Genomic DNA, 18,054 nt, shown 5'->3' on the forward strand with positions numbered 1-18,054 from the left:
CCAATATGAACTTTATGGTTCCCATGACTCCTAAAGGAAAGAGTATCTTGCCAGCACTCCATTCCACACCTTAACCTTCACGCCAGCCTTGTGGTACATTAATAATCCTCTAATTTAAAAGAAAACATTTTATGCTTTGAAACGGAACAAGACCAGCAAACATTCTCCTATCATGAATGCACTGACGTAAACAAGAAGTTATTCTATTAAGGAGTGAGAAAATAAAAAAATGTCTTGTGCTGATTTACACTTGTAAGTTACCAAAAAAGCCCTTAAAAATCACATTTTAACAATTCTTCCAAACTCTCTGAGCAATATATTGGATACATACTGGAAATACATTAAAAAGTACAGGCTTTGGAATCAGGGAGGCTTCCATTCAAATCTTAGCCCCTACCAGTTCGGAAGCATACTGAGATTCCCTACCCCACAGTTACTACACGGGTGACATTCTGTATCTCACAAGAATGCTGGGAAGACTAAGTCAGATGACACGCATACAGCATCTAGCAGGGAGTCTAGCAAGAAGCAGGCACTCAATCAGGGGCAGTTGTTGCTGGATTTGTCTTGTTGAAGATAGTAATAAAAATAAAGCTTGGGGTACTTGGGTGGCTCAGACGGTTAAGCGTCCTGACTCTTGATTTTGGCTCAGGTCATGATCTCATGGTTCATGGAATTGAGTCCCGCATCAGGCTCTGTGCTGACAATGTGGAGCCTGCTTGGGATTCTCTCTCTCTGCCCCTCTCCTGCTCACTCTCTCTCTCAAAATAAATAAATAAAATTTAAAAAATAAAGATAAATAAAATTACAATATGTAAGCTTACTCCCTATTTCTTGGAAATTGATTACTAGTCTTAAATAGAAACCATTTACCTATAGTAGATTGTTAAAACAAAAACAAATTAATTCCTAGTTGAGGATCTCCAACTAGAAAAGAGAAGAGTTCAACTGGTGTCACAATGAGCAGTTACCCCGCAGAGGAAGCTCCATGATCTTAGAACTTTTTCCTCTTGGTCTACATGGCTTGAAGCAGCAGTCTGGAACAGATGTTCCTCCTTTAGCTATTGTATTAGGGCTCTCAGAAAGGGTGGGAAAAAAACAAGAACCAAAACAGCTGTATCTAAACCAATTACTGATGAGATCCTGGTAACACTGATAAGAAATGACATGAGTTGGTAAAAGGTATAGTAATCGGCTCTGAATAAAAATGAGCCGGCCTTTAATTGCTTAAGAGTAACTTCTGGGGCAATCCTAAAATACAAACATTTTGGGATAAATTGCTCATAAACTAAATTACTAGTAAAAATAAAAGCGATCACATTTTTTTTTTTTTTATTTTGGGGAGGGGTTAGTTTTCACATTAGTCCTAACAGTTCTTTTAAGTGTAATTTAAACTATATTAATAGGAATTAGTATAGTTTAGCCATATATGGCATAGGCTGGTGCAAGACTCCCTGGGTTAGCCCCTCAGCTCCGTCAATTGCTGGCTATGTCGACAATGGGCAAGTCACAATCTCTCTAAACCTCAGTTTCCCCATCTGTAAAATGGGAATAGTAACAGTATGCCTACCACACCTGGTTATTGTTAGGGTTAAATGAGTAAGCGGAGAACTTGGCACTTGACTGGCACTATATGTATTAGCTACTAAAGCCTGGCACCCATTGTAGATGAGAACATCTACCCCTCAACAAATTTGGCTATTTGTTACATGCCATGAATTACATTAGAGAAACAAACGTATGAAAGACACAGATTTTATAAGATGAAGTGAAGTCTGAGCAGAGATCAGAAGGGTGAGTATAGTGATTTAGCCAGGCAAAGTATGGACAGACTGCTCCAGGCATAGGGAACCATACATAAGTAGGACAGTCTAAACTTGAGAGAAAACATTCCATGGAAAACTGTCATAGTGAGGGAAGGGGACAGCTATGGAATGAAGACAGTGGTTCCAACTCCTTGCATATAATACAAAACAGAACTTCACTTTAATGGTAAAATTTGCTCATTCACGACCAGGAGTATTCCTAAATACCAGTGGATGAAGTCACAATATAAACATATCTTACCAGTATTTTCTTAAAAAGAAAATCTAGCTATATATTTTTTGCCTATTGTATAAATAGACCTTTCCAGAACAGACCTTCAACCCATTAAAGTTCCACATCTGTTGTTAATATTTTCACACTGATTCAGTGAAGTTAGTAGGATTTCCAAAGTTGAATGGTGAGGAATTAAATAGCAATGTAAGGGATCAGGGATTTGAGAAAATAAAACATTTGTCAAAAATTTTTGCCAATATTGATATGTGATCTTTTAAAATATTCACTGTCTAAAATTCAAGCAGTATAACTATACTTACCAGAAAGAAAGGAAGAAAGAATAAAATTTGTGTGCCAAATTCTATCACCTTGGTATAGCCAATTTGCTTCTAGTCTCCTTTATGTTTATTTTTACCCTAAAGATTATTTCCTCTCCAAATTACTCATTTAAATGAAATACATTTTTTACATTTAGCTCTAAGGAGGTTAGCTTAGGACAGTGTGCATATGTATATATGACAACAATTACTTCTAGGACCCATGTGAACTCTGAAATACACACGAAGTACAGCTGTCACTCTATTACCCTCCTTCTTTTGAACCCTTCTCCAATCAAACACTTCCTCACTCTTCCACCATTAGTAACACTAATGCCAAGTTATCCCCACAACACCCAAAGCCCTCTAATCCTACTAGATCTTAGGAAGATTTTGAATTAGACTTGATTCAAATGTCAATCTGAATGCTTAAAAACAGTATGGCCTAGATTTCATTTTTTAAACCCTTTCAGTGCCAGTGTTCTTATTTGTAAAATGGAACACAAGCTATAAACGAGGGAGGGAGCACCGCACAGCATTTAATTACACAGACTCTTGGAGGAAGGCTGTATGGGTACAAATTCTAGTTCCACCATTTTATAGCTAAAACACATTGAGTCAGATATGTTCCATCTCTGTACCTCGGTTTCTTCGTGTGCCTCAGAGAGAAGGTAACAGTGAAAGGTGGAGAATTATTACGAAGACTGACTGAGATAATATACATAAGGCATCTGGAAGAATGTCTGGTTCATGGAATTCTCAATATATGATGGGTATTATTACTTCGTATATCTATTTTATACCTTTATAACATAATTATGTCAGGAGTCCCCAAAACCACCCTCACATTTGATCATTTGTTGGAAGGACTTAGAACTCAGAAAAGCTATTGTACTCATGGTTACAGTTTATTACAGTGAAAGGACACAGATGAAAATCACCATAGGCTTCTCCCAGAGGAGTTCCATTATGACATATGAAGTATTGCCTACTGGGAAAGCTCTCTCATTCCTTGATGTCAAGAGTTTTTATTGGAAAAAAACATGTATGCCTGGACCTTCCACATGGACCACCTTAGCTACTCAGCCTCTAGCCTCCTATAGAGGACAAACCAAACAGTATAGCCCAGGGCTTCAGGTGAACAAAAACAGGTACTCACTGCAAATCACATTTCTAGCAAAAACCATCTAGTTTGGTCCAAGGCCCCAAGCAGACAAATATCCCTATGAGACAGGGTATTCCAAGAGCTAACGGGTTATCTCCCAGGAACGAGTAGAGGACTGGTTCCAGGTTTGAAACACCTCAAGCCTACTGAGTTAACCCTTCACTGCATACTAATTTATTAAACGACTACCATGTGCAAGGTACTGTGATAAATACTTAGTATATATTAGCCAACTTAATAAACACTTTTATGAGAAAGGAATTAATATTTCCATTTACAGATATGGAAACTGAAACTCAGGAAGGTTATATCAGTTCATGGTCATATAACTAGTGTGGAATCCAAACCCATCTCTCCCAGACTGCAGAGCCTTTGCGACTTACACTAAGGCATAAAATATTTTAAAGTTAAAATACCATATTGTACAATTTATCACATATATAGGCACACAATAAATATATTTGCCAATCAAATCCAGTTCTTCTACTTGTGATAGTGAAAAACTAAAGAATCATTTTGAATTTGTGGAAGGAACAAACTAAAGCTACGAGCAAATGTATATGTACCATAGACTAGTGTTCCTTTGAAATACTGAGGCTTTAAATGTCCATCGACTGATGAATGGATAAAGAAACTGTGGTTTATATACACAATGGAATACTACTTGGCAATGAGAAGGAATGAAATATGGCCTTTTGTAGCAATGTGCATGGAACTGGAGAGCGTAATACTAAGTGCAATAAGTCATACAGAGAAAGACAGATACCATATGTTTTCATTTTCATGTGGATCCTGAGAAACTTAACAGAAGACCATGGGGGAGGGGAAGGAAAAAAAAAAAGAGAGGGAGAGAGCCAAACCATAAGAGACTCTTAAAAACTGAGAACTGAGGGTCGATGGGGGGTGGGATGGAGGGAGGACGGGTAATGGGTACTGAGGAGGGCACCTGTTGGGATGAGCACTGGGTGTTGTATGGAAACCAATTTGAGAATAAATTTCATATTAAAAAAAATAAATACTGAGGTTTAAAAAAAAATTTTTTTTAATGTTTGTTTATTTTTGAGAGAGAAAGACAGAGCCTGAGCAGGGGAGGGACAGAGAGAGAGGGAGACACAGAATATGAAGCAGGCTCCAGGCTCTGAGTTCTCAGCATAGGGCCCGATGCAGGGCTCAAACTCACGAACCATGAGATCAGGACCTGAGCCAAAGTCAGACGTTTAACCGACTGAGCCACCCAGGTGCTCCTGAAATACTGAGTTTTTATTAAAAGACTATCTCATCTTAACAAAGTCCAATAAATTCAGCAATAAAGTTTTCCTTAGAGTAAAAAGAACAACTTCTTTAAGCTTAAGCGTTTTCTTTTTTCCTTACCCTTCGAAACTTTTTAATCCCCACAAACATTTGCTGAAATAGAGAAATGACTTACCCATCTATTAAGAATAACATAATTTTTTGTTGCAGAATTGTATCACCATTTTCCCCAGGGAGGCAACAATGCTTTCTCACTTTAATATGTGTGTGGTTTTTTTTCCTCATCTAATCAGCTAATACTTTTCAAAAGATCTTTTTAATGCCTAAATGAAAGGATTCCACATCAAAGACCTGACCTCCCTATTAAAGTATCTAAAGGAAACCCTAGGAATCTAAAATCCATTCAAAGGCAAATCACAGGTAGCTTATTGTACAATGCATTAAGAAAAGAAAAGGAAAATAAGAAGCTTCATAAGAGCTTCATGGAATTTGGTAAAATTACACCACAAAATACAAATTGATCTCAAGTATAAAGAAACAAATTCATAGCCAAAAACGTATTACAAAAGTGCTCTGTAATCAGCCAGGAGGGGAGTCTTTATGAGAAACTTCAGAATTTGTCATATTTTCAATCAAAATTTCTGATTACAGCTTAACGTTGGGAAGGCCAAAAAGAGAACAAACCACATATTTTTCAATAGATTTAAAATCTGAAATTTTTAAAGCTAACTTTCAACATGGGGAAAGGTAGGTTTTATTACCGACAGCAATACTGGAATAAAGTAACGAAATGAAAGTAAAAACTGATGAGATGTATAGACACAAATACTTTCTTAAAAAAAAATTAAACATTTTAACATACCATGAATGTGGTTCTGAAGTTATTCAAGTCATTAAAAAAGTCTTCCACAGACACCTTCTTCACATCAATGGCGTAGTATCCCATCACACTCTGGTATAACGTTTCCATGTTTTCGTGTAACTTTAAAAGTTTCCCGTATTGTTCTTTTGCACTGATAACAAAGCTGTATCTTAGAGTTAAGGGATTCTGAAATTTACAAAGTAATGTTTTAGGAAAAAAAAAATACCCTGTGAATCCAATGTTTGAATTATTAGTCACTATTACACATCTCCGAAATGCCAAAATTACCTCTAACAGGTCATTGTTCTCAAAACTCAATCTATCCTGTACGACAGTAAAATCTTAACACCAATCTCTAATTAACTCCGGCAAAATTATCAGAAAAGTTAAATAGTTATTTTTTTTATATTTCTTTTTGACAATTGAGTCCATGGAAATTATACTTCCAGTGTATGTATGTACGTTATTCACATCATTCAATATGATTTAAATTATAGCTCAGTGTCTGATATTGAGTAATTTCAATGATATTGAAATCAACCACATGGGTGCTGAACACAGCAGTTAAACTGGATGCCCGATGTCAATTTCCAGCTCCCGCACTTTGTGGTTGCCTGTGGGCACATGCCTTAATCTCTCTGGGCTAGGACTTCCTCATCTGTAAAATGGGAATAAGAATATCATTCATTTCACAGGGCTGCTGTGAGGATTAAACACGTTAATAATTCAAAATTCTTAGAAAAATGAATAGCATTTTGTAGTACATGTAAATCCCTTTTATTTTTATTGCATTTTGGGTTATATATGTGGTTCTAAAGTCCATCAAAAAATAAATTAAGAGTTACATTAAAAACTTCAAATATTAGGGGTGCCTGGGTGGCTCAGTCGGTTGAGCATCTGACTTCGGCTCAGGTCATGATCTCACGGTCCGTGGGTTCGAGCCCCGCATCCGGCTTTGTGCTGACAGCTCAGAGCCTGGAGCCTGTTTCAGATTCTGTGTCTCCCTCTCTCTGTGACCCTCCCCCGTTCGTGCTCTATCTCTCTTTGTCTCAAAAATAAATAAACGTTAAAAAAATTAAAAAAAAAAAAACTTCAAATATTACAGAACTTCATGTTTTAAATTCTCCTTTGGAAAACTGGGAAGTGATTTATTTTATGTATTGCATCATCTAAAATTATGATCTGGCACATACACATATAGAAATATTCTCTTCTCATTTATGACAACACAGTTCAAAACACACTGATTTTCAGAAGACTAACAGTGTGAATGTTGCAGTGGCATTAGAAAACATTTTCTAAACAAACCATAGAATTTCCTTTTTGGTGTGACAAATTGCTAATGCAGTTAGATATACCATACTTCATTCTGAAAAGATGACTCTGTTAAAGCATCATTCATAATCGTCTATGGCTCCTTTAAACTGGGACATTTAAAGAAATGGAATATACAGAATTAAGCTTATCCAAGCCATTTTATTGTCTCTGACTAATGCAAAAAAATAAAAATGTTAGTATATTTTTAAATTTTTAAATATTTGTTTAGTTATCTGTTTTTGGGGCGAGAGGCAGAGAGAGGGAGAGAAAAAAATCCCAACCAGGCTCTGCACTGTCTGCACAGAGCCTGATGCAGGGTTTGATCCCACAAAGTGTGGGATCATGAGCTGAGCCAAAATCGAGTCGGACACTCAACCAACTGAGCCACCCAGGCGCCCCAGTATACATATATTTTTTTTAAGTCAGTAATAAGAATAACTAGATTCGTACCAAGAAAAGAAAACCAAAAAAGCAATTTTTATAACCAAAAAAAAAAAAAAAAAAAAAAGATTTTCCACAATTTTGAAAGATAACGGTTCCTCTGGTCAGAGTATTCCCCAATGGAAGATAAAATAAGGAAACCGATCTCGGCCTTTCATTTTGAGAAAGGAAGACTGAGAAAGAAAGAGGCAGCATTGCTGTTAGATGGGTGGTGAAATCCAGGGGGGCATGGAAAATTTCTAATAATTAGAGCCCAACCTCCCCAAAAAAAGGCATTCCAGTCCATCACGGCTCACTTGTACCCATGTCTGGGGTCAGTCCACAGATTACTTACTGCCCTTCTATGCTGTTTATTTCTCCCTCTCTGCACCCCCCAGACTATGCCCTGCATTAGCATTTTAGGGGAAAAAAAGAGTATACTAAATATAGGAGTCTGGATTCTAATGAAAGGGTTGATACTTTTTTTAAATAACCTTAAGAAAATCTATAGACCTTTCTGTAGTCCAGTTTATATTCATCTGAGTAGCAAAATGCCTCCTTATATTTTCTAGAATCTAGATCATAATAGCAGCAGTGGCTGATGAATTTATATGTAGTATCATTTTTTAATGCTTGCATAAACAAAAGATTTTCTGTAATTACTCAAATCACAAAATCACAGGAAATTATAATACAGTCACACTTGACAGATTTCCATACACTTTGTCTTGTGAAATATCCATATTCATGAAATATTATAAAGCAAATGTATGTAAATTAAAAAATCACATTTGAAACACATTCAGAAACTAATATTAAATGGACCATATGGTGATTCATTTGTAATGTGAAATAATCAGTCCTTCATTTATATAGTAAGGTCAGAAATCAACATTGGTTTATCTATTCAATCTATAAACTTTCACCCAAAATTATTTATGTCCCAGAGACAGACTATCTCCATATGGATTATTTATACATCCTTAACTCTTGTCTAAAAGAGAAATTGTTTTCTGCCTTTGCTCGCCCAAACCTATCATTCAAAGGTTCCTTCAATTATTCCTCTTCCACAAAGCCTTATTTTCTAATCTCTACAGTAAGAAGTTCGTTCCACTGAACACATAGCATTTGCAATCCATTGTACTCAGCTGGAACAGAGGGGAGTTTTCCCTTCTAGACCAATTCCTTGACAGCACTTTGCTCTTGCCACATTTCTAGAGGATGGCCACCTTTGACTGCCAGCCCCTTCTGCAGATGCTGTGTTCCACCTTCTCAGTACTTGTCTGCCACTACATTCGTGTCAATTACTCATCTCCCCCTAGTGAGTCATCAAATTTCCATCAGTGGGAAGGTAACAGCCTTTCTCAAAAGTGTGATGAAAGCCACAGAACTTCTATTCAAAAAAGTCCATCTCTATGCATTCACACACATACAATTTGGATGTAATGCTAAGAGTTAACAGAGTCCCTGAAAAGTAGTTTTGCTGGACAACATGTTAAGTAGGCTACTTTAGTGGGCGTTTCTAATTGCATGGTCCTAAAGCTACTCCTCGTCTTTCCCCTCACTGACTGCATAGTAAGGCTTTGTGTTTTAATGAGAGGCACTTCACAAATATGAGTAATTTTATCCTGACACCTGCGAATACTCCCTTTCTCAAGAATCAGTTTGGTAAACAGGTTAAAACAAAGCTGTAAGTATTACCCAGTAACACTTTTTAAGATTTTCAAGTAGTAATCACAAGTTCATGAAACATCAGAAATAATATTAATACTATATTCTTAATAAAAGTACTACAATTCTATGTAAACATAAAAAAGATGTGATGGGAAAGAAAACCAAGAGTCAAAACCATGGAGATGACATGGTCTTGTTCTGACAGCTAGAGAGCTTTATAAGTTAATTTTCTTATCGTTGTTATCTAGAAAACAATTTGCTCCCAAGGGAAATGCAATGGAGCTTTGAATAACTGGAATTACCCACGAGAATGGTAAAATTGTGATTGAACAGAAACAATTTTGGAAATAGTCAAATTAATTCTCACTTTAAAATGATTGTCTGATAGGATAGAATAAATGATGACATTGATGAGGCACTCTACATCCCTATTGATGGGCTAGTCTCTCATTATGAGATGGTGAAACCACCCAGCACAAATACGTACTACATTTATTCTTACATCCTGCCCTCGTTATTGTGCTTCCCCCAACAAGGATATCTATTACTTCCATGAACACATCTTACAAGGACCAGCTCCAATCAGTCCTACATGCCTGATACCTTTTATAGATCTTCTTAAGTACTCGGGATCCAGCCAGGCAGCCAACCAGCTAGTCAGTAAGTATTCCCTAAGCTCCACTGCATTCCACTTTTCTGGGCAAGAGAGGAAACACTGGTTAATGAGGTAGGCAAAATCCCTGCTTTCACGAAACATACATTCGAGAGTGTAGTGACAGAATAAAGAAGTAAATGAATGAGATGTTCAGATAGTGATAAGTATGATCATGAAGATAAAGGTCTGTGATATTAGACAGGGAAGTCCTGGCTAAGGGGACATCGCCTCAGACAGGGAGTCATCACTGTGAAAGGAGCTGTGAGCACCAAGCTGTGCAGCACCCTCTATAAGTGCAATAAGACCTCAGGGAAGGAAAAGATCATCGTCACTTTGGATGAGGACCAGGATATTTTAACCTGAGTTCTACAAGTCCCTTCAGAACGAGTTAAACGGAAGACAAGGAAGGAAGAAAGAGAGAAGAGAGAGAAGGGTGAGTCAACAGAAAAATCTGCCATGACAAACCACCCAATTACCCAAACTCCCACTCTTGCAAATAGACAGGTGTTACATGAGTTTACATTTCCCAGATCCCGTTCCTCTATTTTACTCTCTAACCACTGTTCAATTAAATAAAAATGTACTGAATTCCTTTACCTAAAAATGCTGTGTCTTATGCAGCATGGAATACAGATAAAAGACCTAAGCCCTTCAAGGAACTTATTAGGACAGTTTCGCCTCTACATAATACTTTCAAAAGCACCTAAAGCATTGATATATACTAGAACAACAAAAAAGAAAGTGTGAAAATTGAGTAGGACTGCAATGAACAAATTTAAAGACTATAATATGGGAAAAGGCAAGGAAACTGCAACATAAGTGGTAAAAAGTAAAAAAAAAAAAAAAATGAATGTCTGGCAAAACAATTTTTTTCTAAGAAACTCAGGAGGTGGGGTAGGAAGAGAAGAAAAGGTAAATAAATACTTGTGCAGGGAGAACTTCAAGGGCAATGCTCTAGGATCTATTTGTTATTTTCCTTGACATATGAAATATTCCAGAATCTAAAGGTGAAAAGAAATGAACAGGTACTGCATGACACAAATCCTAGCATTTTCCTGATTTTCTCACATATAAGAGCTTAGTAAGTATGTGTACTTCACATGTAATAGTTTGCATATAACAATATTGGTGATCCTGCCTCAAATTCCTGTCACACATTTTTCAAGCAAATATTTACAGTGGAAATGGTTAACTCCAGTTGTATTTCTGACCCAAGTTTAGCAATTATAAAGAAATATAAATATTACAAAAAGGGCAATGTGATATATATGAAATAACTGTACACGCATTTTAAAGGATATGCTAAATTCATATTTTTATACTCAGTATATGAAAGTAAAGAGAGTGCACTAAAAAAAATAAAATTACAATATACTATAATTGAATGCTAACAGGGAAATTTCACATAACAAAATTATATCATTATAATTTAAAGCAATTCAATTAACAGATTATTTAAGCTACTAAATCATGACTGTTTAAACATCTACTTGCATAAATGCATCCCTAACAACTTAGATAATACACATATTCTTTTAGAATTGGTTGGTGAACCCAACAATTTGACATGTTTCAACTAATAAGCACAAAAACTTAAAACATAAACAAAGTTAGAGCGCTAATAGCCCAAACTTTAGTTAAATACATTTTTATTCATTGTGCATTTTAGTTTCTGAATCCTTTCATTTTGTAAGATCTGATTAAGAAGCTCACAATTTGCCACTTTAATAAGATCTATATAAATCCATTTAATATTCAAAATGTGACTTGTTGTCAGTCCTAATTAAAGTAAACAAAGCTTTGCAATGAATGAATTTAATTACTTCGAAACTAGTATGTCTAACCAAGATGAAAAGCAAACCAGTGCAATCTAATCTCAGCAAAGAATATTTATGATTATAAGCTTTGTCAATAGCAAAGTGCACCAACTGTTCGTATATCTGACTTCCAAGAGATACATGAATGCTAATCAGTTCATTAGAGGCTTCTAGGTTGTGATATTTAGCGACAGGATGTAGTAGCTTTCTTGTCCATGGAGTATAATTGTACTCAGAATGAAAAATTGTTTCCAACAAAGCATCATCCTTCCTGTTTCTGATTTCCTGCTGGTTGCTTTTTATGAGCTGCATACCTTTCCAGAAGCCGACATCATTCAGCTTCTTGTGTCATATGAATACAAGTATGGATAGGTCCTGAGATCGTCTGCTGAGCAGGATTCTACCACCTTCCCTCTAAGTTCAGGAATTTATCTTAGTTTATAGGTTCTAGAAACCGGAGCCTCATAATTAGTATGCTCAAAGTGTATTACCAGAAAGTGTATGCAGGCAAACCCTTTGCTAAAATGCGTTCTCTCTATAGGGAACAATAAAAGTACTTCAATTAACAGTGCTTAATGATTAAAATAAACTGTCACATATGAATATTTTAACATGATAAAATGATGGAGGGAAAAAAGGCTATGAATGATGAAACTAATGTAACTCTGCAATAACAAATTTGTTTTAAAAAGCATACTTTGCCAAAGGAGAAGGTGCTGCAAGAGTATTTTTTGATGGGTAAATACAGATTTCACCTTTGGTTTAAAAAAAAAAACAAAAAACCCTTCTCAAATGTAGCGATAATGGCACACTGCCTAATAAAAGAAGAAACTGGATGAGTAGGAAAGATATGAAAGGAAACAAACACATTAGCCTGAATTGATTGTTGCTGGAGTGCATTTTTATGATATTTCCCAAAAGAGACAGTGAACAAAGCTAAAATTGAACTAATTCACAATTAAACTGAAAGCATATACAATAAAATCTATGACAAACCAAATAATAATTTTGTGATTTGCTGAATCTCAGGGGAGAAGGCACAGAAAGAGGAAAAGCAGTTATTTTATTTCAACTATCTCAGTTTAAAATATGAGGAATGTCTATTTATAAGAGCTCATTGGAAGTGGGTTATCCTTTCATATAAAATTCTGAGGTCCATATGGGATTTTAATAATGCATTGTAGTAATACTTTATTGTAACACAAAAGATATCAGTCTCTAATCTCATAGAATGGTTTGCAAAGCAACTCAACATTCATTTCAGGAAATTAAAAAAAAAAAGTTTATTACTTCAATTACTCATTAGAGAATAAGCCACAAAGTTAGTGTAACCAAAGATAATCGAATTCAAAAGAAACCTTTAAATTAAGCAGGACACAAGTCTCATTTATGTATATACATAATACACACATATACACGCACATATGTATATGCACATACACTGATACTAATTTGTGTTTGGAGATGACCTGCATGAGTAGTGATCATGGCAAATTCCATTTTGATTTTGGAACTATGCAGTATTTCTAAATATCTTTAATATTAAAGTTTCTGGAATGAGATCATTCTTTATACCAACCCTTGAAATTAAGCTGACAAGTCATACCAGTTTATAAAATCTGCACATCCTTCCTGAAACATTTCAAAAGTATCTAAATCACATCCCGATAGTAGATATCAAACTTCCTCAAACTGAGTTTTCATGTCCTTTCAATTTCTCATGAACATCACAAGGAAACAGGGCAAATGGAAGGGAAAAGAGGAGAGAAAATGTCCAAAAAAAGAATAGAAAACAAAGTACATTTCTGTATCATTCATGATAGGCAAACACATTGATAAATTTCCCTGCAAGAAGGCAAAGGCTAAAACTGTTATCTGGCACTGTAGGATAAGCACTGGTTATGCAAATATACCTACATCATTAAATAAATTGTAACTCTAGTTGACTAGTGAGTTATTTAGATATCAGAAGGATATGGACATCTTTGTCAGAAACTTATCATGCAAGTCCTCAGGAGGGGGAAAGGTTTCCAAATCTTTCTCAAGCTGTTGAAGCTGCCTTCCCATCTGCTTCAAATTCTTTTCCAGCGTTTCTACAGAGACTAAAAGAGAGTATATTAAATGACTTGAAAGGACAAAATTATAATATATAAAAGGTAAAACACTCTAGGAACAAAATATTTGTGAAAAACCTTCCGATAATAAAGAAAGTTCACTATACTAGAGGTAAACTAAATTTCACTTTTTAAAAAGCTTTTGATATTTAAAGGCAAATATAAAGGAAATTTCATATTTTTTTAAAAAAGAAGATGGAATTTAGGAAACGCTCACATGAACAAACTACATTTAATAAGTAAGTTTTGTTGAAAATTAGAGCCCTTGACCTCAACAAACACTACAAAAGAATCCATCTATTCAGAAAAAGAGGCAAAGAAAGACTTTTAAACATAAACCAATTTCAATGCAGTTTTCACATTTTTCAAAATCATGATCTCTTGAGAGGAAACAATCAGTGCATGGAAAAGACAGGGACAAGGATGCTCTATTGCCCAAGCTCATCTACAATAGGAATGAAAAGGTATCAGAAGCTACTTGAGCAACACATGGAACAAATATCACATCTTCTTTATTGGTACCCTGAGCACAATCTGTGTTTATTATCTAATGACAATCTCTCTTCTTCGACTTAAAGTTGCTCTCACAGTGCACATGAAGGAACTAAGGGTAGATCAGGGACCAAGGCACTATCAAAATGTATTGGTCGCCCAGTACGACGTTTAAGAATCATTACCTGAAATCTTTTTTTTTTTTTTTAAGTTTGTTTATTTTTGAGAGAAAGAGAGACAGAGTACGACCAGGGGAGGGGCAGAGACAGAGGGAGACACAGAATCCGAAGCAGGCTCCAGGCTCTGAGCTGTCAGCACAGAGCCCGACGTGGGGCTCAAACTCACAATGTGTGAGATCATGACCTGAGCCAAAGTCAGACCCTTAACTGACTGAGCCACCCAGGCACCCCCAGCATTACCTAAAATCTATGCATAATTTTAGATGACATCAAGGATTAACAATATATAAAGATATAGCGACCCAAACCAAATGTTTGGGTTCAGATGAATTTTGGTTAAAACTTCCTTTTACTTCCCATCAGTGTGAAGTATATGAAATGATGCTTAAAAATACATATAATAATTCTAGGCATACAGCCATTTTTAGGCTTCCAATTAATCCTGAGGAATGGATATAAGTCAGGTTTCACCTGTAAGAATGGGCATATCTTTGAAAGTAACTTGAATGCCCAACAAATGGGACTGAGTTAAAAAATATTTATAAATCTCTATATACAAATATACATGTAAATAAATATATATGGTTATAGTCTTAGTTCAATAAAATGGAATGGAAGCATGAAAAATCATATTGCGTAAGAATATGGAGTTTTGTTTTTTAAACTAGCTGTATATAAAATAACGTTTGTTGGGGCGCCTGGGTGGCGCAGTCGGTTAAGCGTCCGACTTCAGCCAGGTCACGATCTCGCGGTCCGTGAGTTCGAGCCCCGCGTCGGGCTCTGGGCTGATGGCTCAGAGCCTGGAGCCTGTTTCCGATTCTGTGTCTCCCTCTCTCTCTGCCCCTCCCCCGTTCATGCTCTGTCTCTCTCTGTCCCAAAAATAAATAAACTTAAAAAAAAAAAATAAAAATAACATTTGTTATTCTATTCATAGCTTTTAATATAATATTCTAATATTCTGTTATATTAATAGCTGTTAATAAAACCTTAACGTATTTTGTTGCAAAATCAATTAGCGGGCTAATTTTCCGATACAATGTTTTCCAGTGAATGAATTCTTCAGAGAGCCACATGTAATGTTTGTGCCCAAAGAGCAACAATATGTTAACCTTTGGGTCCCACTGTAGTGAAGCCATTGTGAAGTTATACTGATGCATATTTTCTCATTAGTTTTTTGCCACTCATGTTTCCCCTCTCTGTCAGTCTTAAATATAAGACAATAACGCACAAGAGTACATAAAATATTTCTGTCATGACAGCACTTAGTGTATTAATTAATTCTTTCTATTTAACTCAAATACCCAAATCTTTGCTGTACATTACTCATGATGGTAACACATGGTTCCCAGGCTATGCTCTTTTAATTTTATGTCTGTTTGTCAATTATTCACAACCAAGACATCTATTTAATTAGGCCTAGGGTGTTTCATTTACTCTTCTCATTTCCAATTTTTTTTTTTTTTTTTTTTTTTTTTTGCTTCTTTCAAAGTTCTCTATCTGAACTACAAGAAGAGATTCCTTTTGCTTTCCTAGTCTATTTGATCTCTCTTCTAACATTTCATTAGCATTTCCCCTATCACTTCTCAAGAAATCTTACAGGTGGTTCAGTCATTTTTATACATCCTTAAGCTGTGAAACTTCTCATTAAATAAATACAAGTTCAAAAACACATAAAATCATTTTGAGTAAATATGTGCTCAGAACAGTTTATAAACTGTATAATCACTTTGCGCTATAAATCAGATTTAAAAAAAAGCATATTAGCAGCATAATATTAGTTATAGTCTTAATGTGTTAGGACAGTAGCAATGGCTAAAATTTATTAAGTGTCCTGAGGTCCTTTCTGAAGTGTTTTCCATTGATTTTTAAAATCCTCAGAAGATAATCATGAAATAGATATTGTTATTATCCCATTTTACAGATCACATTTTATAGATGACTAAACCAGAGTTGAGGAAAAGTCAAACAATTAAACGTAGTGAGGTCACAATTTGAACTAAGGCAATTAAATTCTAGGCTTGATTTTTAACTGTTCTGCTATACAGAAAATACTTTATTTTTACAACTACTACCTGTCAGTAACTACGTTTAAGTACACGGATGTAGTTTTCACATAATGACTTTCTTATATTCTCGCCTAGTACAATTACATATGGCCAAACCCAGGGGAATAGATGTAAGTATTCTGGGCGGATGGCTGTATGACAGATAGATATGCTACCATATTTTTTAAATGAACATTTAAATTTAATGAGTTAACACACCATTGAACAAAACCATGTACTTAAAATACTATGTTTTACTCCACTAATCCAATTTATTATACATACACATATTTGGGAAATACCTAGAGAAAGGACAAGTAAGTCTAAGCTTCCAATGTAACAAAAAGCACAAGGCAAACATTGGGAGGGGACACAGATTATTTCTTTTTTTTTTTTTTTTTTCCTTGACAACTAATCCATCATTCTGTCAACTCTCAGATTCTGACACCAATTGGGTAATCTTCCACTTCAATTCTGACACTAACTACCTAGAGTTAATGCGGACCCCCACAGGCCTAAGGACTCAGCTCCAGGAGACTGCCCTCACTTCAGAAGACCATCACAAGTCCCAGGGACCACCCATCACCCACGCTTCTGACTAACTAGCTATAGATTCAGGGGTTCCCATGCCCCCCCCTCCTGCTTATTTTCCATAATTGATGTTTTACAGAATTCAAAGTACCAAACCTGCTATTACAGTTTTATTGTAAAGGACGCAATTCAGGAAAAGCCAAAGGGAAGATAAACACAAAGAACGGGGGTGGAGGGTAGTACAGAGTCTGCATGGTTTCTATGGGCAAACCCCAGCACATCAATCTGTTTCCAAAACAGAAGCTTCCCCTCAGCCTCACTGCTTCAGAGTTCTTACTGAAGCTTTGTTACACAGGCATGATTGATCAAATCATTGGCCATCAGTGACTCAAGTCTATCTCTAGTCCCTTTCCCCTCCCTGGAGGTCACAGGGTAGACTGACAATTCTAACCCTGTAATCACAGACTTGTCGCCTCTGGTGACCAGTCCCCCATCCTAAAGCTGTCTAGGGTCCTCCCCCCACATCTACCCGAGTCATCTCATTAGCATACAAAATAGGCTCTCATCACTTAAGAAATTCCAACGATTTCAGGTGCTGTATACCAGGAATCTGGAAAATGACCAAACACATATTTTTAAATATACCATATGGATATATAGAAGTGCATGTCTGGAGACAAGGCAGAACTCCAGTACCTGTGAGGAAGTATAAAAAAAAAAAAAAAAAAAAAAACAAAAACAAAAACAAAAAAAAGTACATTTTGATTCATGAGCTGTGTTGCTCCCAGCTGTCTAACAGCCTGGGTCACCCTCCGAAAAGCCATCCCAATGAGTGATGAGAACTTCCCAGTGGGAAGAGAAAAAGGCTTAAGAAAGAAGCCTGTGAGCCTTTTCCAACTGTCTGTTAGCCAGCGGGTCAGCAACTATATTCTATCATTGTGATGTGGAGTTGTTCCTCACTGGCTCAACTTCCACATCAGTGAAAGGGGAAGAAGCCTATCTTCTATTTTTACCTCATGGGTATTTCATAAAAGATCAAATTGTATAACATACGATAAGGAATTTTTTTAATAGGGTGCACTGTGCTGTGTTATTCTTAGAACTCAATAAGAAATGAAGAGCTTAAAGGCTAACATTAGTAATACTAGAATCAAAAAGTAAAGATAATCATCACC

The 18,054-nt window shown here is 35.9% G+C and overlaps 1 protein-coding gene across 6 annotated transcripts in view; it reads right to left on the reverse strand.

Moving 5' to 3' along the window:
* DIAPH3 (diaphanous related formin 3) overlaps positions 1–18,054 on the reverse strand; it is a 510,352-nt gene that overhangs the window by 193,154 nt on the left and 299,144 nt on the right. For all 6 annotated transcript variants that reach the window (XM_045478449.1, XM_045478422.1, XM_045478414.1 and 3 more), the window contains 2 exons: positions 13,496–13,620; positions 5,636–5,800 (listed from right to left, as the gene is read on the reverse strand). In XM_045478449.1, the coding sequence (XP_045334405.1) occupies positions 5,636–5,800; positions 13,496–13,620 (290 nt within the window). The remainder of the gene's footprint in view (positions 1–5,635; positions 5,801–13,495; positions 13,621–18,054) is intronic.

Source organism: Leopardus geoffroyi, chromosome A1 (genome assembly GCF_018350155.1).
Source record: "Leopardus geoffroyi isolate Oge1 chromosome A1, O.geoffroyi_Oge1_pat1.0, whole genome shotgun sequence".
NCBI classification, from domain to species: Eukaryota; Metazoa; Chordata; class Mammalia; order Carnivora; family Felidae; genus Leopardus; species Leopardus geoffroyi.